The 24,178-nt window shown below is 54.7% G+C and overlaps 2 protein-coding genes and 1 long non-coding RNA gene across 5 annotated transcripts in view; 1 reads left to right on the top strand and 2 right to left on the bottom strand.

The window, feature by feature from the left end:
• The window catches only part of LOC108394330 (L-gulonolactone oxidase), a 36,696-nt gene extending 14,629 nt beyond the window's left edge, over nt 1-22,067 (bottom strand). Inside the window, exons 1-7 of one of the 3 annotated variants that reach the window (XM_073232725.1) lie at nt 18,283-22,067; nt 15,855-16,008; nt 14,876-14,977; nt 12,057-12,182; nt 10,048-10,142; nt 6,719-6,809; nt 3,304-3,489 (exon numbers count right to left, since the gene is read on the bottom strand). In XM_073232725.1, coding sequence (XP_073088826.1) covers nt 3,304-3,489; nt 6,719-6,809; nt 10,048-10,142; nt 12,057-12,182; nt 14,876-14,977; nt 15,855-15,857 — 603 coding nt within the window. In that variant the 5' untranslated portion in view covers nt 15,858-16,008; nt 18,283-22,067. Of the gene's footprint in view, nt 1-3,303; nt 3,490-6,718; nt 6,810-10,047; nt 10,143-12,056; nt 12,183-14,875; nt 14,978-15,854; nt 18,249-18,282 lie in introns of those variants that run through there. The other 2 variants (XM_073232727.1, XM_073232726.1) reach the window with 2 other exon arrangements.
• Nucleotides 871-6,687, top strand: LOC140848563 (uncharacterized). The gene is made up of 6 exons (XR_012129660.1): nt 871-1,252; nt 2,001-2,146; nt 2,888-2,931; nt 4,224-4,537; nt 5,617-5,658; nt 5,811-6,687. It is a non-coding gene; the product is annotated as an uncharacterized lncRNA (long non-coding RNA).
• Nucleotides 22,068-22,213: 146 nt separating the features above from the next.
• The window catches only part of EPHX2 (epoxide hydrolase 2), a 51,789-nt gene continuing 49,824 nt past the window's right edge, over nt 22,214-24,178 (bottom strand). Inside the window, exons 18-19 of the mRNA XM_037024613.2 lie at nt 22,806-22,864; nt 22,214-22,664 (exon numbers count right to left, since the gene is read on the bottom strand). Of these exons, the coding sequence (XP_036880508.2) occupies nt 22,586-22,664; nt 22,806-22,864 (138 nt within the window). The 3' untranslated portion in view covers nt 22,214-22,585. The remainder of the gene's footprint in view (nt 22,665-22,805; nt 22,865-24,178) is intronic.

Below are 24,178 nucleotides of genomic sequence, written 5' to 3'. Positions count from 1 at the left end.
TGGAGTAAATCATGGGGCTGAAAACGCCACCCACTTTGGGTGGCGGTCCTTGTTTATGGCCGGGGCTGGAGGCAGAGAAGGGCATCAGCAGGGTATGATGGTGACGAGGGACCTCTCAGAGGCCAGCTGCAGCCCTGTGCGGAAGGGTAGCCCCCGCCCCCAGGACAGGGAGAGAGCAGGCAGGACACACTGGTGGGAGCAGCCGGGCTGAGCCGGGTCTAACGGGAGCCATGGGCCTGTTTCCACGGGGTTCAAGCCTCCCCTCCGAATGACGCCCAATTGCTTGGCCAGACGCACCAAGGGGAGAGACAGCAACGCAAGCGGCGCCCCTCTGTCTCGATGAGGTGCAGGGACAGTTTTGCATCCCAGCACTGCACTGGCTGACAGAATGTCAGCTGACAAGGGCCTCAAGGGTCGTCTAACCCCAGCCCCCTTTTTAAAGATGAAGAAACCAGAAAGTTTGAGGGACTTGCTCAAGGTCACACAGAGTGAGCCACACAGCAGGCCTGGGGGCTCTGCCTCCCTGCCCACAGCCCTTTCACCACACCTTGCGGAGCATTTATTGCTGTGGAATTGTGTGTGTGCATGTTCTGGCGAGCATGTGTGTCTATTCTGCTTTTTAGAGGAGGAGATTGCAATCGCCGTTTCTCATGTGTAATCACAGACTTTCAAAGTGAAAGACACTGGAAGCTTTGAGAAGAATGTAGCCCATTGCCTAATTTTAAGCCCCAGGGCAGGCTAGCTAGTCTGCTAGTCCAGACACCCCTGCTCCAAGACGGTGGACCTTCCCTGGCCATGCCAGGGTACATGCTTACCCTCAGAGAGTGGACCAACATAGACCATCTTTGTAACTTCCCCTTGTATGCATTTCTGAAATTTCTTGCCCGTTAAAAACCCTTTAGCTGAGCGGGGCTGGAGCGCCTGGTTTGGAGGCAGTAAGGACAGAAGCTGGATGTCCTGCATCCGCTCTGCAGCCAGTCAAGGGCCAGGAGAACCGGGAGGGGCAGAGAGCACAAATGGAGGCAGCTGCCAGGGGGAGAGAAGCAGGCTGTCCCAGGGTCTGCTGAAGAGAAGAAAGGGGTACCTGGGCTGCCAGGCTGAGCCTGAGAGGGATGCCTGGTTGTACCTCAGTGGGGGTCCCTGTCACAATCTGCTGCATGGCCAGGAGGGAGTGGTCACCCCTCTATGAAGTCAGAGAGGAAAGGACAAGATCACCAGAGGCATGTGGGCTGAAGGAAGATCCGTCTTTGCAGTGAGTGCTCAGAACGTTATTCCACGGTATTAGGGGTTATTTAGCCCTTGGCCATGAGTCTCAAATGCTGACCCCATGATGGGCCATAATCCGCATGCCTGCCATGGGGCAGAATGCAGAATGCTTTTGTAACCCTGCTTGGTGTGAGAAACGGGCCTTGGTCAGCCCTTTAGGACTGGTCTGCAGGATCGTGGCTGGTTTGAGGTAGGCTCAGGGGGCCCCAAATTGCTCAGAGTCTGGGGTGGCTCCAGGCAGAGTCATGGAGACTGGCCCCACCCTCATGGAGCTCCCTGGCTTAGCAACATTTTGTCACTGCCAAACAATTCCATGAAATGTCCTTGTCCTGAATGCGTCCCACTTCCTTGGACCACAGAAGATCCTTGAGCCAAGGAAGATCCTTGGGCCAAGGAAGATCTGCATCAGGCAGATCCTTTGCCAATACTGGCCCGTGCAGGCCCAGCACGGGTACGCAGGGATCCACACTGCATCCGCTATGGCTCTGGAAGCACTTTCTCAGCCACCAACTGGGAGTTCTGGGGGATAAATATCCACCAAACATCACTCATTTAAGACTTTTGCTGTGTGGTTTAATGCATTAGAATTTCCAGTGGTAAGGATTTTAGACCAGGTTCTACATAAAGTAGTTTCCATATATGACTGTCTAGGTGCCACGGGATGTGTGTTTTCATACAGAATTAGGCACTTCACATGTGTTATCTGATTTAATACTCAGATTTAATCCTTTTAGGTGGATGTCATTAACTCTCCTTTTAGATGAGGAAACTAAGGCTCAGCAAGGTCAAATGGCTGGTGCAAGGTGACAGCTTGGAAGTGGCAGAGCCAGCATTCAACACCAGGTCACTTTGATCCCAGATCCCACCTCAACTGCGTTGGGTCAGTAGTGCTCACATCACTGTCAACTCCACATCTGTGCAGAGGGTCTACTCACATTGACTGATAAGGTGGCTACAGAACTCAAACTCTAAGGCACTTGGAACCATAGATTTGAACCCTACAGTTTAATGATTACCAGGGAGAGAGCCAGACCTGCTAAGCATTTCAGGACTATTACATGATACCCATCCATCCATCCACCCATCCATCCACCCATCCATCCATCCATCCATCATCCAACCATCCACCCATCCATCCATCCACCCATCCATCATCCAACCATCCACCTATCCATCCATCCATCCATCCACCCATCCATCCACCCATCCATCCACCCATCCATCCATCATCTAACCATCTGTCCATCCATCCACACATCCATCACCCACCCATCCATCATCCACCCATCCATCCATCCACCCATCCATCCACCCATCCATCATCCAACCATCCATCATCCAACCATCCATCGTCCAACCATCCATCCATCATCCAACCATCCATCCATCATCCATCCATCCACCCATCCATCCATCCATCCACCCATCCATCATCCAACCATCCATCCATCATCCATCCATCATCCACCCATCCATCCACCCATCACCCATCCATCCATCACCCATCCATCCATCTAGTCATCCAGCCAGCCAAGCAGCCACCTAATCAACATGGTCTCTCATTTATTCAAAAAACACTGCCGTCAATCAGAAGCCATTCTTTCTGTCCCTCATCATCCAGATAAATCCCCTGCATGGAACCTTAAGCACCCATCAAGACTGACAGTAAGTCCACCCACTTTGCTGTGAAGAAACCATTATAAAGGGAATCCTGAGCATATCCTACCGGTGCAGTTGAGAATCAACACCGCCCAAGGAGCAGTCAGTTCATGCCAGCACCACGTCTCCTGTGGCAAGTCTGCCTGACCTCCTTTCATGCCACACTCCCTAGCATTTCCTCTGAGCTTCACTGGCCTCCTCAGGAAGGGTTCTGGCCACAGTATTCCTCAGGCCAAGGAAGGGTTTGGCAAGGTCAGCCCACTCCCCCATTCGGGGGCCCAGCAGAGCCACGGGGGGCTGGCTGTGGGGCATGGCCCAAATGCCAACGTCCTCCATTTGTTGTCCGCGGGTGAGCAGTGGTGAGCGGGAGACCAGTACCTCTCTCAGGGTCGAGGCGAAGGTGGTCTCCTGCAGGTGGAACTGGGGCACACACTGTAGGGTGATGGCGAGGATGACTCCGAGGCAGCCCAGGTGCACCCGCGCGGCCTGGAACACCTCTGCGTTGCTGGACTCGGAGCACTCCAGAACGGTTCCGTCAGCCGTCAGCAGGGTCAGTGCCACCACCTGGCAGCGGGGGGAGAGCCGCTCTTCAGAACCCGGGAGGTGGGGGGGGGGCGGCAGGCAGGGGGCATTTCCTGTGGGCTTCAGGTGATTCCCTCACTTCCCTGTTCATCCTTGGAGGTGAGACCAGGTATTGCCTACTCCTGGAAGATCACTGTCACCTGCTGGGGACTTTCCTGCTGGGTCTACAGTCACAGTTTCGGTCTTGGGGGAGAGAGCAACGGGAAACAGGCAAAGGGGGGTTTTGTCTGGATGGCATCAGCCCTCAGCTGGGAGGGGGGCCATCCGTCGCCTGAGGTCCCATGGGCCCTGGTGGCTTGCCCGCCTGTCTACTGCTCCCTGCTCATCCTGTGGGCTTCACTGCCGATACGCACTTAACCTTTCAGCCCATGTCTAAAATGAGACAGGGCTCCGGAGGGCCACGGGGACCTGGGTGCAGGTCCCTTGGGAAGAAGGCAAAGGGTGGGTGTGCGTGCACCTGGCTAGGGTTGGCCCTGCTGCTCCGCACACGGCCCAGGGCCAGAGTCCCCCACAGCCCCTCTCTGCCCTTGATCCTCTGGGACACCATCTCAGCCAGGCTGAGGTCCGTCCTCTCACCTGGGGACCTGCTCCCCTCAGGAACTAGATTCACCTGCTTGGCCACACCCACCCAGAAACTTCTGGTTTCTGCAAAGAGGAGGGTGCTCAGTTAGAAACATCATTAACTTCGGTGTTTTCCCCTTGGTCTCCATTTCCAGAGGAATCCTCTTTCATTGCCTGTTTAAGTACTTCTCCATGCTCTGCTACCTGCTAATTTGGATGGAAATTGCTTTTGACGCGTGTAGTTGCTGTCTGGGTGCTCGGGGTGAGAGAACAGACCAAGCTGAACTGATGCTAATGAACAGCGATGACGACCAGAGAGGAGGCACTGGCAGAAGTGGGGCAGGTGGCCATCCGCGGGCGTGCGGACGTCAGGATGATTTTTAGAGAAACCAGATTTTGTCTAAGATCCAGAGTGGTGAATGAGAGCTGGCCAGTGAGACACCTCATCAGGGCCCAGCAAGAAATGAAGGTGGGTGCTGGTTCACTAACTGTGGGACCTTGGCAGGTTACTTAACCTGTCTTCTCATCTGGAAAATTAGGGCAATAACTATCTTAGAGAGAGTATGTGAAGCATCCGGCTGAGGGCCTGGTGCACGGTGGGTATTAAAGATGTCAATTCCCTCCCCGTGCTCCCTGCCAGTGGCATGATGTGTTAAATAAAACAGTGGGGTTCCCCCATTGCCTTCTAGGGGCTGGTCCCACTCAGCTGGGCTTCCTGAGAGGAAGGGCCAATCAAACGCCATGTGCATTTTGATTTGTGGCCATTCAGAATTCTGTGCCATACTCTGCACTTCAGCGTTTTGTAGCAACCAGCTAGACATCAGCCCCAGAGAGGCCAGGACAGTGGCCCGATCTGACCTAGGGATGGTATGGTGCTGACCTTCACCTGCAGGGAGGGCTTCTGGGCAGTGAACCTAGCTCTGTGGGGGCAACAGTGTGTCCACAGAGGGCTCCAAATACCTGGGGATCAGGTCCACAAGGACCTGGTGCTGCAACACGGGTGGGGGTGGGAATGAGCAACACGGCACCCTCAGCCTTCCCCTCTCCTGGCTCCTCCGCCCCTCAAGATGCCCTCTCCGGCCTGGTGCTGCCCTGAGGCTCTTGTGGCAGAAAAGAGAGGGAGAGAGGGACAAGAGAAACTAAGGGGTGTGTCTGGCGCTCAGGAGAAGCCCACGGAGGCTTTAAGGGAAAGTGCGGATCAGGTTTTCCTCACACGTCTGAGACACCAAACACAAAACAAAGGGAACCCCTTAGAAACCGCTTTCGGGCTGTTTTCTTTTGATCTCAGAGCTGCTCTGAGGCTGGAGCACATGAGACCCACCCAGCTCCCAGAAGCCACGTTCAGACACTGCCTGCTCAGAACCACTGCTGGCGGGAGCCACGGCCCTGGGTGGTGGCCTGGGGATGCTAAGGAACAGTGCGTTCCAACCCCTGCACTTGCCGAAAGTTCCTGGACCACATAGAGTGTGAGCTCTGGAAAGGTCCTTGTCTCGCATGCCAAACCCATCCCAAACACTTGCTGAGCACTAACTGTGTGCACTCTTCTAGGCGCCCCACATCCAACTGCCTGTGATCATCCCCACTTTCCAGGTAAGCAAACCGAGGCAGCAGAGGTAGAGACTTGCCCCAGGCCACACAGATGGTAGTGGTGGCTCTGGGTGCAAAACCCAAGCCCCAGTGCTTAGCTGTGATGCTCCAGGGGCCAGAGGCCACGTGGCCCATAGTGTAAACAACTCTTGCAGGTGGAGACATGTGGTGAGCTATGACATGCTGACCCAGCGCGGGGCACCCTCCCAACGCTGACGCATGAGCAGCCAGCCTCCACGCACACATCCCAGCAGCCTGCACGGTGGTGGCACAGCCTGGCCCTTAAGAAGCCTCTCTTGACACTGGAAGTTGTGATGGAGTCTGCCCTCTGCAGGGCAGCTCCTGACGCAGGTTTGGACCTTTCAATCATGAACTGTCCTTGGGTCAGCCATGCATGCAGCACACACTACCTCATTTATTCTTCCTGGGTGGAGGATTATTCTCCCCATTACAAATGAAAAGAGGGATGTCCAGGGGAGTTAAATAACCTACCTACATGTGCATACCCAGTGCATTTTCGAGGCAGATTTTGTACTCCAGTCTCAGTGCAAAATCCATGTTCATAACCAGTTTCTCAAACTGGACTCCCATGAAGTGTAAGAAATGCTTTTCAATGAAAGTCCGAAGGTGATCCCAGCCCCACTTGAGAGGTAGCTCCCCCTAGGCAGCTCTGGCTCCTGTCCTAGATGCTCCCAGACTTGCAAACCTGGAAAGGTCCCTTGACCTTTCTGGCTCCCAGCTTGGACCTTTCAATAGGGATGGAACCCCTTGCTCTGCTAGCCCTTTTCCACAGGGTGGCCAGGAGGCTCCTGAGAGGTGTGGGTGCATTAACATGCACGACAGCTCATTTATCACTTGTGTCTGTTGGGGACAGATGAGGTTTAGAGGAGGGGGTGTTCCCAATGGGCATCTGCCACGTCTCAGTCAGAGGGGGAGACGAGGGGAAGATGTGAGCCACCACTGCCCGTGGAGCACGTGATTCCCCAGGCGCTGGTGAAGAGGAGCCCCGCCAGTCCTCCCTCTCCGAGGCAGTCGTGGAGTATGGCCAAACGGAAGGACTCACCTGGGTGGCCAGGATGCCGTGCTTGATGCCCGTGTTGTGCGTCCCGGACCCAATGACACCAGCTGCGGTCACGTCTGACACGGCTCCCAGGCTGGGCTCAGCAGGAGGGGGCGAGGGGACACACAAGGGACCAGTTAGGCTTCCTGGGGACGGCAGGCTCCCAGGTGGCAGGGGAGGCCCCTCAGAGGAGAACAGTAGGTTCATCTCATCCCAACTTAACACGACTTAGCTTGGCTGGCCTGCCAGCCCTGCTCCTCTCTCAGCCTTGGTTTCCTCATCTCAGTGGCCTCATCTCAGTGGCCTCAGACAAGCTGGCAGGGCCCTGGGAGGTCTGCCTGCCTGGCTCTGGCTCTGGGGTTTCTGCAGCACAGAACATCCTTCTCCTCCGTCCCCTAATAGCGACAAGATCTCACCCACCGAGGGCCCAAACGCTACTGCTAGAACCGGCCTACCAAGGCCTGAAGGTCCCTCTGAGCGGGCCTGGCTCAAGGGGCTCACATGGATGTCCCAGGAAGGTCTGAGGGGGCAGGCACTGCCCTGAGCTGCCAGAGAAGACGACCATGTCACCTACTGTCCAGAAATCTCCAGGGGCTCTTTGGGGTCTCAGGCTAAAGCCCACATCCCTCAGCCCAGAGTCCTAGCCCCTGGAGTGAATCCCAAGAGGACCACATGCACACTAGAGGGCCGGATTCTGAAAGGGGAGCTGTACCCTCCGGAGGCCTCTGGGATGGGAATTAGAGAGATGTGTCCAGATCTCAGGGTTAAGGGAAAAGAGTGGGTCAGGGGTGTAAAAGGCTTCCATCTCAGGAGCTTTCTCTCAGGTACCCCTGCCCTGGCTTAAGAAGGAAGTCAGTATTGACTGAAGGCCTGCTAGGTGCCAAGGGGATTGAGCTCTACACGCTAGACAGTAGTTTCATAATAGCCCAGCCAACCTCGGTGCCCAGCCCAGAAACGGGCTCAGCAAAGCGAAGCAGAAGCGGGAGGGCCGGGATCTGAGGCAACCCTGGCCTCAGCACAGAGCGAGGTTCCTCGAGGCAGGCAAGCCCGGGCTCCCCATGACCTACCGACACCCCCCAGGGCTGGAGGATGGGTGTCCTGCCCTGCCTGCAAGGCCAGGGGGCAGGAATGATCGAATCCAGCCTCACACCTTCCTGCTGAGCTGACGCGGCCAGGGGGCTGCCCAGGAGCACCAGGAAGAGGGGAAAGAAGCCCAAGCCCTTCCCAACCTTCCCTCCCCTCCCCCCACTCCGTGTCGGCTCTTGTCTGTGTTCACAGTAGTCGGTCACTTGGTGGTCTCACCCCTTCTGAAAATGCCACAATGTTGAGAGAGGGTCACAGGCCACCTGCCCTAGGGAAAGCCCGCAGCACGCAGAGAGCGTGGAGATGCCCCTCACAGCATCATGAACACGGAGGAACTGAGCACCCTACACGCCCCCAGAGGCGACGGAAACGGAATCGCAGAGCTTCTTCCGTCTCCATGAACATTACGAGGGCTAGAGAACAATGCAAAGGTACCTGGGCCCACGGTACAAGTAACAGACTGGATAAAAGCACAGCCCTCAGGGAGAAGGGTCAGGCCTTGGTCCCAGACAGGGTGGCGACGACAAGCCAGGGGGAAGGTCACTCACCGCCTGTGGAGAGGCCTGGGCAGAGCCAGGAGCCTGAATGAGAGCTACCGAGCGGAGCACTGGCTCTGCGGGGCATCTCTAACTCCAGCCGCCCGAGCTCCCCTATTTTATAGAGCCATTTTCCAAATGAGAACTGCGAGGCCCAGGCAGGTCAAGGAACTCCACCCACAGCTAGGCCCAGGCAGAGCAGGACCCGCGCACGGGCTGTGTCCGGAGCTGGCTCCGCCCCATCCTGCTGCCCCACCTCTTGGGGAGGCGCCTGGGTCCTGCCTCCTCTGTGCGTAAGAGTTTGCAGCTGTGATGTCGGCAAGCACTCCGACCATGGTTCCCTGGTTACGTTCCCCCAGCCACAGCCACTCTTCAGTCCCCACAGCATCCTTGTGGCTGAGGGCCCAGGTGCCCCTGGGATTCACGGGATGGGACATCCTAACTCCCTTTGAGTGGCAGATGAACCTCATACAGGCGGTCACCTGGGGAGGACTGGATGCCCGGGGAGGGCAGAGACACGCCATGAACGAGGCACACAGATGCTTCGGAGTGCAGAAGCTCATGCCTGTAGTTAACAGGACACGTCTCCTCCTGGTGTCACTGGTCACAGGCACTCTGCGGATAGCCCCCTGCACACTCCGCACCCCCCACAACTTCCCTCTCCTGCTCTTTTGTGCATGCTGTTCCCTTTGCCTGAATCCCTTCTCTCCTCTCTTCTTCTGGTAAATACCCGATCATCCTATAGGACTCAACACAGAGGCTCCCCCCACCGGGGGAAGCGTGCCCCGCCAGTTCTCTTCTCCGCACACATCCCCCTGCCTGCCGCTCAGAGCCCAGGGTGCCCTGAGCGTTTCTCTGACATTGCATCTATTGCACTATACTTGTCACCTGGTACATCTGTCCCCCCCTTGCTGGGAGCTCCTTGCGGGTGGGGTCTGGGTTTTATTTTTTGCCTTTTCTGGGCCCTAACAAGGCCTGCACATGGCAAACACTCCATAAATGTTTGAGTTGCCACGGCCCTTGGAGAGGCAGAAACAGGATGGTTTCCACAGTGAAACGGTGTAGCGATGCCTCAGGGCCTGTGATAAGAAGGCTGGGGTGAACGGATCCCTTAGGCTTGACTACCAATCGCTGACTGCCATGGGTACGATTTCCAGCTGTAAAGAGATCGTTAACTCATATCCAAAACACCTCTGCCACCTGTTTTTAATGGTTGAAATCACACAGTTAGACGCTCACTCATCCAGCTGTGTTTGACTCCTGTTTCAACGGAATTCCTTTGAGCATTTACTAACACCATGTTTAGATGGAGAGACAAGTGAAGCCACAGAGAGGTATACCAGCAAGTCCTGTGGCTTAATCAGCATGCTCTTCTGGTCCTCTGAGAGCTTATTTTGCATATCTGTCTGTTTGGATCCATATCATTTGTTTATTAAGAAAGACTTAAGCCATCGCTTCCCCCCCCTCATACAAGACTGTTATTTAACACTCAGCTCATCTCTGGTCTGTTTCTTCTACTCCCACATAACAGCCCCTAGACCCATGGAAGATGGAGAGATAGGTGCCCTATGGGGGAAGGTTAGCCAGAGAAGAGGGGTGCACCCCGGGAGGCACCCCCCTCCGGCTCCTGCCAGATCCTTGAGTGTCAGCTGAGGGCAGGGCAGGGAATGGCAGGCAGCTCTGGCCCACTCAGGAAGGGGCATTGGCTCTTACTTGGACAAGGCCAGGCCATGCTTATTCAGCTGTGGGTGCAGGTCAGCCAGGAGGATGCCAGCCTCCACAGTCACCTGCTTCTTCTCTGTGTCCACCTGCAAGAGACCAGCATAAGCTGGGATGAGCTAGGCCATCACCCGGCCCCCAGCTGGCAGCCAGGGTTCCCGTGAGTATGAGCATGTCCGTCCCAGCCTGTGGCCAGCTTGAGCCACCCCCTGAGCAGGCAGCCAAAGGTCTATGGGCAGAGCCCTAGAGTGCTGGAGCCTTGCGAATACAGTACTGCCCCTTCCACAGGGAATGCCTTCTAGGGCCCCCAGGGGATGCCTGAAACCAAGCACTAAATCCTAAGGTACTGGTTTCCTAATCATGCACATCTGTGATGAAGTTGAATTTACAAACTAGTCATACTAAGGGGCTAACAACAACTAATAATAAAATGGGACAACAACATCCTCTACTAAAAATTATGTGAATATGGTCTTTCTCTCTCAAAAGCTTATTGTACTGTGCTCACCCCTCTTGTGATGATGTGAGATGATAAAACACTACATGGTGACATGAAATGAGGTGGATGGCACAGGCACTGTGTCCTAGAGTTAGGCTACTGCTGACTTTCTGACCGTATGTCAGGACGATCATCTGCTTCCAGATCACAGTTGACCGCGGGTAACTGAAACCGCGGAAGTGAAACAGCGAATAAGGGAGGGCTACTGCACTCCGTGTGACCCCGTAAGGAGCAGGGAAGAGAAGGGGTGTGCCCAAGGCCAGGGGCAGAGCTGGAACTAGTGCTCAGGTCTCCAGACTGCCACAACTACGCCGTCCCCCACCCCACCTAGCCTGGGAAGGTAGGATTCCAGGCACAGCTGGGCAGTCACCCACGGAGGAGGGCCCATTCCCGTTGGAGCCTGACCTTCCTAGAAGGCTCCACCTGCACTCACCCCGGGAGGACTCAGGCAGCCTTGGAACTGGAAGGAGGGACGCGATGTCCTGAGAGCCCCACAGCAGCCCTGGGAGGTAGGAACAGTCTCTCTCCATTTCACAGGGAGGAGATCAAACCTCAGGGCCTTTAAGTTGCTCACCTAAGGTTACATAAGCATCCGCAGTGGAACTAAGCTGAGAACCCTGCGTGACTCCAAAGCACGAGCTCATTCCACTGACTCTGAGCACAGAGCTCGGCAAAGTCACTTGCTGTGGCCTGGTCCTCACTCGTTAGCACTCACAGTTCGTTACTGCCCTGACGGATGTCTGGCTGGAATATTTTCTATGAGGTAGAGGCCATTAGCCTGAGCAAATAAAGAAATAACAGAGAAACCCAGAACCTCTGCTGGCTGGGTGGAGGGGAGGTCATCTGGCAAGAATGAGAGCTCAGGGCAGCCGGCCCCGTCAGTGAGAATGCGAGTCCTCTTAGTGTGCAGCGCGCCTGTCTGGCACTCTGACTCCCTGGCAGCCTGGGAGGCTGGCTGAACTGCAAGGACAGAATTCCCAGCCCAGCGCTGGTGTCAGACTCCTGAGTCTACGCCCAGCTCGGCTGCTGATAGGCGGTGTGACCCTAGGAAGCCACTCACTCACCCTCTCTGGTCTTCAGTTACCCCATATGTAAGACTAGTTAAGTGCAAATCCTTCTGGATTTGTCATTGTGAGTCCACCTTTGGGGGCCTGAATCTCTGTCCTTGATCTAGAGAAGTGGGGAGGAGGGCCTGGCAGGAACGGGGACGAGGGGATGAGGGAGTGGGTGGACGGGAGGGCGGTGGGCATCCTCTCCATCTCTCCATGGCCACAAGGTGCACACAGACTAGACGGGAGGCCTGGGAAAGCCCAGAAGGGCCCCCGAGGAGGGGTGACCTTGGACTGGCCGGGAATTTGGGTGTCACTTGGGACTCAGGGGCAGGGAGGGGGCAGGCCTGCGGGGACAGGCTGAAGAGTTTCTGCCTGGGGTCTTGGATGGAGCCCGAAGCTGCCCAGCCCAGCATGGGGGCCAGCAGAGGTGGGGGGCAGAGGGCTCTGAGTACCTGGAGGACCCGGTTCATCTTGCCCATGTGGATCATGAAGCCGTCCGTGCAGGCGATGTCCGAGGGCGAGTGGCCACCGCCCACCACCTTCACCCTCTTGTTCTGCTGCCTGGCCAGGGCCAGCACCTGCCAACACAGTGCCCGCATCAGCTCAGCCTTTTCTTTCTTACTCCACGAGGCAGAGTTCCCAGGACCTGCAGGGGCGGGCCACCCAGGCCTCCAAGGCCCCTTTCTGACTGGAGGCTGCTGCGAGGGCCTCTCCAGGAGAGGCCCAGGCCGAGTGGCTAAGCAGATCGGGAGCCAGGCGCATCCTAAGGGGGCGCCCACACTCCCCGCTGCGGCTGGAGGCTTTTCAGCCAGCAAGCCTCATCACCTCCTTCTCCGGGACAGAACCTCTCAAGGGGCACCCCAGGGCCTTCACATTAAGGTCCCCCGCTCCTCACATTGGCCCATGCGGGCCTCAGTGCCTCCCAGGTTGGAATGTGGGCAGCGACCATGGCTTAATTGGGCTTTGCACCCACCATGCCCACCCGAGGCCTGGCTGAGCAGGCAGTCTCTAGTGATCACTGAGTGAATGAAGAGAGAAAAGCATGGTGTCAGTAAAGGAGTCCTCGCCTTGTGCCCTCCTGTCCCTGCTCAGACATCCTCACCTCTGCCCCACGGAACACTAGTCTTACACGAGGGGTTCCATGAGCACTAAGACCGGGAAGTGCTCTGGGCTCTGGCCTTCCCACCTCCCTGCTCCCCTGACACTGCACGGGGCACGTTTAAGGCTCCAGGTTCCACAGTGAAGAAATCTGTTCCCCACCACCCTCCTCCAGCTCCCTGGACCACACACACTATCTCTGGTTCCCCCTGACCCTACTGGCCCTCCGGGGAAACGGGGGCCTGCCGCAGCCTCAACCTGTGAGTAATGCCCAGCCCTATGGGCTGGCCCAGTTTAGGCCCAGCCCGAGCAAACAGTGTTATCCGCCCACCGAGTTCCTCCCAGGCTCGGAATGCAGCCAGTTGCCTCGGAATCTGCGCCCTCTGCTCCATTCAAGGGTGCTCTGCCTTCCCAGGCATCCCTCTGCCCTCCGCCCCGTTGTATCCTCCCCACAGCCCCGCCCCTACGGCTCTCCAGGCCTCCTCCTCCCCGCCCCTCTCTCACAGCGCCCTCTGCTGAACTCCTATTCATGCTCCAGGGCCCAGCTCAGTGAAGGCCTTCCCTGTATGTAGCCTTTCCTGCATCAGAAGTTGGGGGCTTTGAAGTCAGACCATCAGTGGTGTGAACCCTGGCTCTAACGTTCACAGTATGGGGAAGTTACAAAGCTGAGCCTGTTTGCTTCTCTGTAAAATGGGGATAAAATTACTGCCTCTAGGAGGGTTGTGAGGGTTGATGGGATGATGTATATGAAGCACGTGGGGCCTAGTTAGAGGATCACTTCGTGGTGACTCTGTTGTCCCTACTGCTGCCCTCTGAGTACACTCACACGCACATATGCACACGCATACACACTCCCTCCTCTGTGCTCTCCTGGTGCCAGTGAACAACCTCGGCATCCTCTGGAGTTAGTTGTATGCACACCTGTCTTAGGTACAAGCCTTTAAGGGTGGAGCTTGGATCTTGTTCACTCATTCATTCAACAGATATTTATCAGGAATACATCGAGAATACAGTGGAAAACAAGACAAGCACGGTCTTGTGTCCTCAGGGGAGCGAGCATGACAATGTTCAAGTGAACAAAAGGACCACACGTTAAGACGATGCGATGAAGGAGACAAGAGGCTGAGACCCACAAGGAGCGGGACATGCTTTGGAGAAGGTGGTCTGAGATCCACTGAGGAGGTGAAGTTTACCCTGAGGCCTAGAGGATGAAAAGGAGTGAGTCAGGGGAAAGTGAAGGGACAGGCATTAAAGGCAGAAGGAACAGCAAGTGCAGAGGCCCCGAGGTGTGAAAAAAGCTTGGTTTGTCTTGTGGACAAAGGCAGAACCTGGTGGCTGGGGGGTAATGACCCAGGGAGAGGGGACCTAGGGGAGGCCAAGAGAGATGCCCAGCCAACGCACGGCCCCAGCAGGCCTGGTTTTCTCCCACAAACAGTGGAAAGCATCTGAAGGTATTTTAGCAGGGAGGTAACCCAATCCAACTTACATGTTAAGAAAAATTACTTCTGCTGATTGTGGAAATTGCATTCAAGCGAGGTAAACATTGAAGCAGGGAGACCAGGAATGAGATGAACATGGGTCACAGCAGATGAGGAAGGGATGGTGGACTGGGCCCAGAGAATGGCAAGGGTGCTGGAGAGGAGATGGATTCTGGAAACTTCTGGGGCAAGACTTGCTAGTGTCAGATAAAGGATAAAGAAGGGACAGTAACTCCAACCAGCTGCCCTGCGCACAGGTGGGAAAGACTGCTGCAGAACAGGATGACGGTGGAAAAAAAAAACATAAAACATTGAAAACGCAGTTTAGGGCACATGGGTTTGTGACTTTTCTCGCTGTGTGCAACAGTCTGTAAGTCTGAGAGTCTGTGAGTCTGCGTCTGCACTCAGAGAAGAGACCTGAGCTGGAAATGAAAATCTGGCCATCGTTGGCGGCACTGTATGTCACAGTGTGGCTGCTGAGTGGACAGGGGCAGGGAAGGAAGGCCTGGAGTCCCGAACTTACCCGACTTTGTGGAGCCCTCTCCTAGCCAGCAGTTCTGGGATGGAGTGGGGGGTGGGGGTCTTAGCCAGGGATGCCCCAAATCCCAGCCTCCTCTCGGGGCACAGCCTGGTCTATAGGGCCGGATGGAGCTGGAGGTCCAGGGTCCTTGTGCTTTGCTGCAATGGACACTCACCTCTCTGATCTCCTCCACAGATGTGGGCTGATAGTACATCTCGGGGCAACAGCCGTAAGTCTTCGCCCAGTTTTGGAACTTGACTCCTTTGTACCCATGGACCTGGGACAGGACCAAAGCTGGGTCACCACAGATGGGGGGCAGCAGGCTGCCCTGACGCCTCCCCAGTGTCCTGCCACCGTAGAGGTGGGAGGCAGAGGCTGCGGCCCCGAGCCGCTCAGGCCCACTGGGAGATTAAACCCGTGGTGGAAGCCCCTAAGGCACCCCGCCCTGAGGGGGCTTCCTGTTAGTGCCCCTTGCTCCCTCAGGGCCAGATGGGCAGATCACACCGAGAACCCCGCCCATTCTTAGAAGGGATGAGGTTGGGGTGCAGTCCAAGAAAGCTGGACAGAGGGCTCCTGCCCCAGGCCAGGGCACATCTCTAGGGAGCCAGGGAAAGGTGTGCTGTGGCTGAGTGGGTGACCGAGGTTGGGGCCACATGAGCTGGCCGGTGGCCCTGGAAGGACTTGGAACTGGCCTTCAGCTTCCCCACCAGGCCTTCCCGCAGAGAGCAGGCCCACCCAGACGACTCTGCAGCAGCCCTTCTGGCCTCCAACCACTGCCCCGAGGCCTGCGGATAAGCCTCCCATTTGTTGGACACCAGCTGTGTGCCAAGCACTGTGCTGGGAACCCCTATATTTTGTGTTATTTAGAACTTACAATAATGCCATGAAATAGCATATTCCCATTTTCACTGAGGCTCAGAGAGGTGAAGTAACTTCCCCAGACTCACAGAGCACTAAGTGAAAACACCGGAGTCCAACTGCGGCCTTCCTCGGCACCCTGGTGCCTCCCCAGAGCCTCACGGCCAATTCAGCAGGGTCCCCATGGCCTCCCCTTGGCCCCAGGCTTGACCCGATTTTGCCCTTCCACGCCTGGCTCATGGGCCCTGCCTGAACACAGCCCTGCTGGGCTCACCGGCCACGCCACGGGGCCCTACCATGGCTGTAGCGGTGTGTCAGAGGCCTTGGCTGACTCTGGCTTCCTCCGAGAACGGCACTGGCACTGGAAACGGAGACACTGCTGCAGGGCGAGCAGGCAGCACAAGACCTTGGAGCTCAGGGCCGACTCCGCAATTGCTGCGCACAGAGGGGCTTGGCCCCGGGAAGGTGATTGACAGTATTGCAGACAAGCTCCACCCAGACAAACAGAGGCGCAGGCCTGCCCCGGGCCCCCAGGCCCCTCTCAGGCAGCAAGGTTGGAAGGGCAGAGTTTAAGAGATAGCTGCTGTTTCTGGAAGCTGCTTGAGCTCTGACCCCAAGTCTAAGCATTCTGGAGCCAAGAGATCACCCAGCTTTAACCGGGTCCTTAGGAGCGGTCAGAGGAGGCTGTGACATGGGAGGTCTGTGGAGCTCTTAATGTGGGGGCTCCCGCAGTGCCCAGCTTGGAGGGGGCATTCGTGGCACAGCTGTGCAGCTGAAATCTGCACCCCTGTGCTAGCTCATCAGTCAGACCCGGGAGGCACAAGCCAAGCCACACACCACTGCAGGAAGACACAGCAGGATGGTGGCGGCTGCAGCATGGGCTGGGGGAGGGCAACAAGTGACACTCGGCCTAGGCAGAGTCTTCCTGCAGAAGTCTTCCCTTCCCCCTACTTTAGGGCACAGACCTGGGTTGCTCATCCATGCTTTGCTGATTAACCTCTGCGAACCTCACTTCCCTTCTCAATAGAATAGGGCCATGTTTGCCTAATTCCCTGGGTTGCCACCAAAGTTGCAGGAGACATGTGAGAAGCACCAGGACACACTCGGAGCTTGAAATGGTAGCAAGCTCTGCACATCTGTCCCCAGCTGCAAGTCTGCAGGTAGCAGGATCCTTGGGACACAGTTGCCCATACACAACTCCCAGCTCTGTGCCTGGCCCAAGGCCAGAGCCCAGTGCATGCTTGTGCAACAAACAAATTAATAAGTCACCGAGCACCTTGGCTTATCAGATCTCTCCAGGCCAATAGCTAGAGTCGCATGGGAAGCGTGAGCAATAGCTCTGGAGCTTTGGAGGAAAGGCGGGGGTGGTGCAGAGCTGGAGGTCAGATGTGCACATGGGAAGTCCTGAGACAGGGAACGGGGGTCTGAGTCATACCTGTGTCCCCCAAACCAGGATTTCTACCAAGTCACACCCTGAGACAGATGCACCTGCCATGAGGTGCGGGCCATGGCCACGTGCTCCCCACCAGGAAATCTCAGCTAGCACAGGGGCTGCAAGCCAAGGAGAGAGGCCTCAGGGGAAAGCACCCTGCTGACAGCTTGGTCTCAGCCTCCCAGCCACCATAGCTGTGGGAGGATGCATCTCTGCCGAGGAAGCCACCCCTTCTGCGGTACTGTTATGGCCACCCCAGCAAATTAATACAAGGTCCACAAGGTCCTGAGTTTCATGTCTCCACTGAGGCCTTTGTGAGAAAGAAGAGCGAGCCTGGGCCTCTCGCCTGGGCCTCTCGCCTGGGCCTCTCACCTGAGCCTGTTCCCCCAGGGCTGCTCCTGATGGCAGAGGCAGGGCCCGGGCCCAACACAGCTGCCAGCTCAGTGTCTGAGGGAAGACAGCTGGGAGCTGTCTTGGGGCTGAGGCTGGAGCAGGCCCCCCAAGGGGTTGGCTGCGGTCCCTGCTCCCCATTCATTGTCCAACACCCTGTAAGGGGTCCTGGGGGCTGTGGCCAACACCTGCGCTCAGCCTGGGGGGCAGAGAGGCCCATGGCAGGGAGGGGAGTGCTGAGCCACAGACTGGTGTTCTCCCCGATAATTACATTGTTTCCCTCAAGCCCTATCCCCACAGTGTCAGGAGAAGTAGGTCCTGCTCCCACCGACGAATGCCCCTTTCAGCTACAGCTGGACTCAGGTTTCCTCCTTCTGTAAATGCATTCTGCTCTGGGACATTCCAGAAGCCGGGCTCCACGGCTGTGTGGGTGGGCCAGGGCTGTGCCCCAGAACTCCCCGGGGGGCTCCCTTCCCACCCTGGCTGGGCTTCCCAGCGCCTGCAGTCACAGACCAGGTTTCCTTTCTGTACCCCTTGCAACTGCCCTTGACAGAACGCATCCTTCCCCACCTCCCAATCCAGTCACATCAATTATATAAATGGCATTTACTGAAAAAAATGACACGGAAATATAAAATTCAGCAAAACGGTGTCTTATCATCAGTTAATTCAATGTGCATTGCAATTATCCCCTGGTTGAGGTCGATAGGTTCTTGTTTATTTCTTCTTGTCTGAAGGACTCAGCTTGTTCAATAGCTGCTGAGCCTTAACTTTTTCAAACATTTGTCAGCAAGGGAAATTAATATTACCGTTTCAATGGTCACCGAAGCTTGCTTTTCGATCTTTTCCCCTCCCATATTTGTTAATCAGTGAGAACAATTGGCTCGATATAAAATCTGTACCTGTGAAGGTAGAGCGCGGACGTGGGACAAGCATCACGGGTAACTTTTCCTGCCTATGATGAAAAATGCCAAGATATGAACAGTGTAGTAGGAACAGGAGGGGCCCCATCTTCAGGCTAAGGTTCCATTTTAAAAATCCACGGAGTTAGGAGGTAAGATTCCTTACATATTTTATGGTAATAAGCCAACAACTGACCTTATCTTAAAGCAGGGCAAGTAGTCCTAGATGCTGTGTTCCCAGTGCTGGAGGGTCACCACTATCTTGGAGAACAGGATCACTGAATTCCTGTGTTAAGTTTATCTTACAGAGTATCTAGAGGACAGACTGTGGGTGGTGACATAACGTCCCTCACAGGAGCGACATCAGACCACATGCTAAGCCTGCCCCCCACCCTCTGTCCCACTCTTGAAAGCCGTGAAAGACAGAATCCCAAGCCTCCAGGGGCGCCTGCCCTCGGAGCCGCCCTCACTCCCCTTTCCCCATGCGTACTTTTTGCCTTGAAGCAAGCCTTCTCCCTGCACAGCTTGCTGCGTTTCGTCTGAGCTCCTGCAATGGCAGATGTCTTGTCGTTTTGCTATTTCATTCAACTTTCTAGACTTAAGTACAAGTCTTTACTCTCTCTGTCCTAGTTCAGACAAGTAGGGAGGGGCTGCTGAGAGCTCTGATTTGGGCTTGCAAGTTCCCGTCACCTGGGTGACCCGGACAGGACTGCAGCCGGAGGATCATGCTCTTCAGTAGCCTGCCCTAAAATCTCCTTTGTTTTGGGGAGTTCTCAGAACATCATCTCACTCCACCCAGTGCTCTGCAGCTCCCCCAAACTTGGGGTGGCAGGGGCTTAGTTCCCATGCCCTGCAGATTCAAGAGAGCACTGGACGCCAGGTGACCTGGCTTCAGGAGTTGGCAAGGGAGCTCTCCTATGCCAAGCAGTTCAATGAGCTTCCCTTTCCTCCCCCTGCACCTCCTTGCTCTAGAGAGCTGCCCGCAAAGCAGCTGCCATTTGCTGCTACTCTCGCTCTAATGAATTCCTTCCTTACCTACACTCATCAGACCTGATGGAGAATTCTTCCTCCTTCAGAGTCCAGAACCCTTCCCCACCCACGCTGAGGTTTCACCCAGGGCCCAGGGAAAGACCTCCCCAGACGCAGCTGCCCGGCAACACCTGGGAGCTTAGTGCTTCCTTGAAATCTTGTGACCATTTGGAAATGCTTAACAATTTCTGGTCTGCAGACATCACTTCCTTGTCCCACTCAGCCAGCTGATTCTCTTTAAAATGTGATGTAGGGGATAAAGTTCATTCCACGCAGAAGGCTAAGTGGATGGCGCTGATGAAAACGTCCCCTGCTGCTGGAAGTTCCTTTTCCATTTGAATCCAGGGTAGCTGATGGAGAGAATGACCAAAATTTCCATTCTCTCAATCTATTCAGATGGCAACAAAGACCACTGTTTGGGGGCTTTCTTTGCAATTTTCTTACTTTGAGCTACATAAACAAAGAACTGTGTTTATCACTGGAATTCTGATGCAGACTGAACAGTCACACCTCCTCCCAACACTGGTGCTCCCTGCTGGTCCTTTTCCACTAAGATGGAAAACAGGGATGAACTGCTTAAGAAACATGCGTTAAGTCCTACCCCAGGGCCTTTTAAACTTAAAGTTAATTTTTTAATTTCTTTTGATTAATTTTTAATTACTTTCGATTAATTTTTTAAAAACTGAAAGTGAGCTTTCCATGCAGGGAATGGCAGAGAATATTTGCAAATCCTATTATCTTGTAAAGGGTTAACAACCAGAATACATAAAGAACTCTTACAACTCAATAGCCAAAAAAACCCACACACCTGACTTGAAAATGCGCAAAGAATTTAAACAGACTGTCTGTCCAAAGAAGATACACAAATGGCCAACAAGCACCTGAAAAGATGCTCAACGGCACTAAGGATATGCAAACCAAAACCATGTTAAGATACTACTTCATACCCACTAGGATGGCTATTATCAAAAACTCAGAAAATAACAAGCATTGGTGATGATGTGGAGACACTGAAGCCCTTTGTGCGGCTGGTGGGAACGTAAACTGGTGCAGCCTCTATGGAAAACGGTGTGGTGGTTGCTCAAAAAATTGAACACAGAATTACCATATGATCCAGCCATTCCACTTCCAGGTACATAACCTGATGCACTGAAGGCAGGGACCCACAGAGGTATCTGAATACCCAGGTTCACAGCAGCATTATTCATCAGAATTAGCCAAAAGGTGAAAGCAACCCAAGTGTCAACCGAAGGGCCACTGGCAGATGATTGGATGAACAGAACATGGCACAGACCAACAATGGATATTCACAGCCTTAAAAAGGAAGGAAATTCTGATACATGCACAACATGAATGAAGCCTGAGGATCTTTACTAAGGGATGTAAGTCATTTACAAAAAGACCTATGAGGTCCCTAGAGCAGTCAGATTCAGTTAGTAAAAATGTGGCTTATATGGTCATTGCCCTGGGTCACATATTTGCCTTTCAAACAAGTCCTTTAATTTCTCAGGTGCAAAAGGAAGGAGGTGATGGTGGTGTGGCTGGACATTTAAATCCCTCCTAGGCCTTGTCCTGGGAGAAAGTAGAAATTTTAAAGCTAATACTTCTGCAGCACTCCCTCCGAGCCCAGCACCAGTCTAGGGCCCTGCTGCATACAGGATCATTTGATACTTACAACCACCTGGGAGTTCAGTACTATTCATGTCCTCTTCATAGATGGGGAAACTGAGGCACAGGAAACCTCTCTTCAATGTTACATAGTGGTAAGTGGCAAAGCAGGAATCTAATCCAGGTAGTCTGCCTCCAGATTTAGAGCGGGAAGGTGTTTGGCAGAAGCTCAGCCCAGCCTTTGGAAACAGCGTAAGTCGGAATCATGGCAGTGCCCCCAATTAGCCAGATGACCTTGGGCAAATTACCTGAACCTCAGTCCCCCCGCTGGTTAGATAGGAAGAATAAGAGATGGTACAGGCTCCGGGCACACAGGAGTACTTATAATGAGAGCTGCCAGCAGTTCTAACCTTTCCCTTGACTTCTACACTCACACAGGCACACGTACCCTTTCTGCCTGGTGAATTTATACTCATTGTAATTAAAAATTCAGCTTAGAGAGACCACCTTCTTCCCAAGACGTCCCTGAGGAAAGTGCAGCGAGGCTGGCATGTGTACGTGTGTGAGCTGAGCGCCCCATGCTGGGGGCATAGGCAGGAAGGGCATGTGACCTGCCTGGCCCAGGGACTTGGTGGCCCAGGAGCACTGCAGGCAAAAGGAGCCGCAAGCTCAGGCAGAGTGTCAGGGAGACTCGGCAGGGTGCATGCAGGGACCCGAGCACCGTGACAGTGACACTGGAGGGCAGTTAAGATTCATGGGGCCAGGCTGGGGCCGAGGGGCCAGGCAACGCATGGGCTTTATTCTGGGGGCAGTGGGGAGACCAGTTAGGAGGCTGCTGGGCAGATGATGAGGGCCTGACGCTAGGAGAGTGACCAGTGTGTGAGGCACAGTGAGATGTGGTTCTGCATGTCGCAGAGGCAGGTAAGGCCAGAGGGAAGGTCTAGATCTGCCCTGGGGCCACTGGCCAGAATTTAGATTTCAATTCATCAAAATTAAACAAAATAAAAAAGTCACTTAATTCTCATTTGCTACATTTCAAGTACTGAAGATGTGCATATGTACGGGAATGTGCTGTGCTAGGGCGGCAGGGAGGCGGGGTGTGTGGCGACACGTGACCAGTGGCTGCTCTGTCTGACAGCATAGAGCTCTTCTAGCACCTCAGAGAGTTCCACAGGCCTGTGCCGGTCCAGGTTCGGGGGCGCCTGCACACTCAAGAGCAAGGGGAAGTGAAGTGTGTTCATTCAAATGCAATGGTTCTTTGAACACCTTCCTCCCCAGAACACAAACAGCAGGGTCAGGTGCCTTAGTTTTATTGAATCAAGGAGTTCCAATCTCTGCTGAAATGCTTCAAAACTAACTGATTTGGCTGCAAAATTATGAGTGGGTTGGTCAGAGAAACCACCCCCAGCCACCCCATCCTATCCCGCCAAAACATATAAACCATTCTTAGAGATAAACTGATGCATTTATACCTAGAGAGTTGATCACATGTGATTTTTCCTGTGTCTAAAATTATGTCAAATTTGACTCACTTCAAAGAAAACCACTGTTGGTTACAAACCCCTTCTGAACAATGCCGCTGTTCATGAGAGATGGAGGTGAGGCCCTATCTTAGGTCCAAGATGAGGGGGCTGAACACCTGCTGGGGGCTGGCACACCACACACCCTAGAGCTTTGAGGCCACCAGTGGGTCCTTGGCATCGGTTTCCAGCCACTCAATGAGGATCTGATTCAACTCGGAGGGCCTGGGAAGAAAATAAAAGACAATTCACACCTGTCTGGATCTCACGCTAAGGCAGAGGGGATGAGTGAGGAGCTGACCCTTTTGAAAGTGAACAGGGAGTTGTGACCCTCCACCCAAGACCCCCTACTCCCAGTCTCCTTACTTCTCCATCTGTGTCCAGTGTCCACAATCTTTAATGTGTCCCCTTTTCAGGTGGGGAATCTGGAAGAAAAATCCCACCCAGAAGAGTAAATGGCAGAACGTAAATGCATCTGGTTCCAGGTTAGTGTAAGAGGTACTGGGGAACCCCTGCCAAGAGCTACCTTCCTTTCCCCCACCTCAAACCACTCCCCTGTAAAACTGGCATTGGTTAAGACAGGAATGACATTTAAGCTTCTACTATATGCTGGGTACTCAGCACATGCTGCCTTATTTAACCTGGACCATAATCCTGTGGGGCAATATGAAGGCTCAGAGAGGTGAAGTAACTTGCCCAACACCACACAGTGCGGCTGAGCTAAGATTCAAATACAGGGCTTCCTCGTTCTCATCGCAACAAACTACCTCCCTTTGGAATTGTTAAGACTCAGCTGCTTCACTGCCTGGAAAAGGTTTGGTCATTGTTTGGCTCTTGCCACGCAGACGTGACTGCGTCCCCGTCCCAGGCTGTCTCCCTCCTCCCTGGTGGTCAGCATGCAGGGCTGTCTGGCCTCCCTTTGGAAACTGAATCCCCCAGCGGGTCACAGTAACAAGCAAAGAGGGCTGAGAGGGGGCAGCCGTGTCGCACTAGGCACACATGGGTTCTTGCCAGACACAAGCCTTGAACCATAACAGGATACAGAAAATGCTGGGGGGAAAAATGTGGCTTTCGTTCCAGGGGCAGGAGCTGCCCCTTCTCAGCACAGTAAACCTCAGTGAGATTGGCCATCAGCTGCAACGGCTGGAAAGGGCCAACTAAGAACTTGAACTTCTACAAAAACCTTCAAGGGTTACTTAGGACCGGAAAGGTAAGTCCCCTGCGGGCTGATAGCTTCCAGCAGCCTTTCCTGCAGCCCCTCCTCAGCTGGCTGCCAGGCATCCTTGGCAGCCTCCCTCTAAACACACTCTCTCCGTTAGGCCCTGATGATGCGAACACAGCTGCAGCCAAGTGTGAACTCACAGCTCTCAGCACCTAGGGTACATGAGCCAGCCTGCAGTCACCCCACCTGCAGGCCTCCACGATCTCTACCAGCCAGAGTGAGCTCCCCACCCACAGGTTGCACACCTGTCACTCCCCCTCCATGGCTCTCATTCCCCTGGGTCTGCACAGCCCAGCCTGGCCCAGCAGTGTCATCAAAAACTTGTAGCCTCACCGAGCTCCTGCCATTCTGAGACCAGCACGCCGCTCGCCTCTCAGTGCCCTGTGTCCTGCTCCCCTGTCTCGCTGCCCAGCAAGCCTTGGTCACCCATCAAGGTCAGATGAGCACCTCTGTGCAGCCCTTATTCCCAAGCGTGCCCTCTGCTTCACACCTCTCCTGCGCAAGTGCCCACCTGCTG

The sequence above is a fragment of the Manis javanica genome, chromosome 3 (genome assembly GCF_040802235.1).
Source record: "Manis javanica isolate MJ-LG chromosome 3, MJ_LKY, whole genome shotgun sequence".
NCBI classification, from domain to species: Eukaryota; Metazoa; Chordata; class Mammalia; order Pholidota; family Manidae; genus Manis; species Manis javanica.
This window is presented reverse-complemented; position numbering and strand designations above follow the sequence as displayed.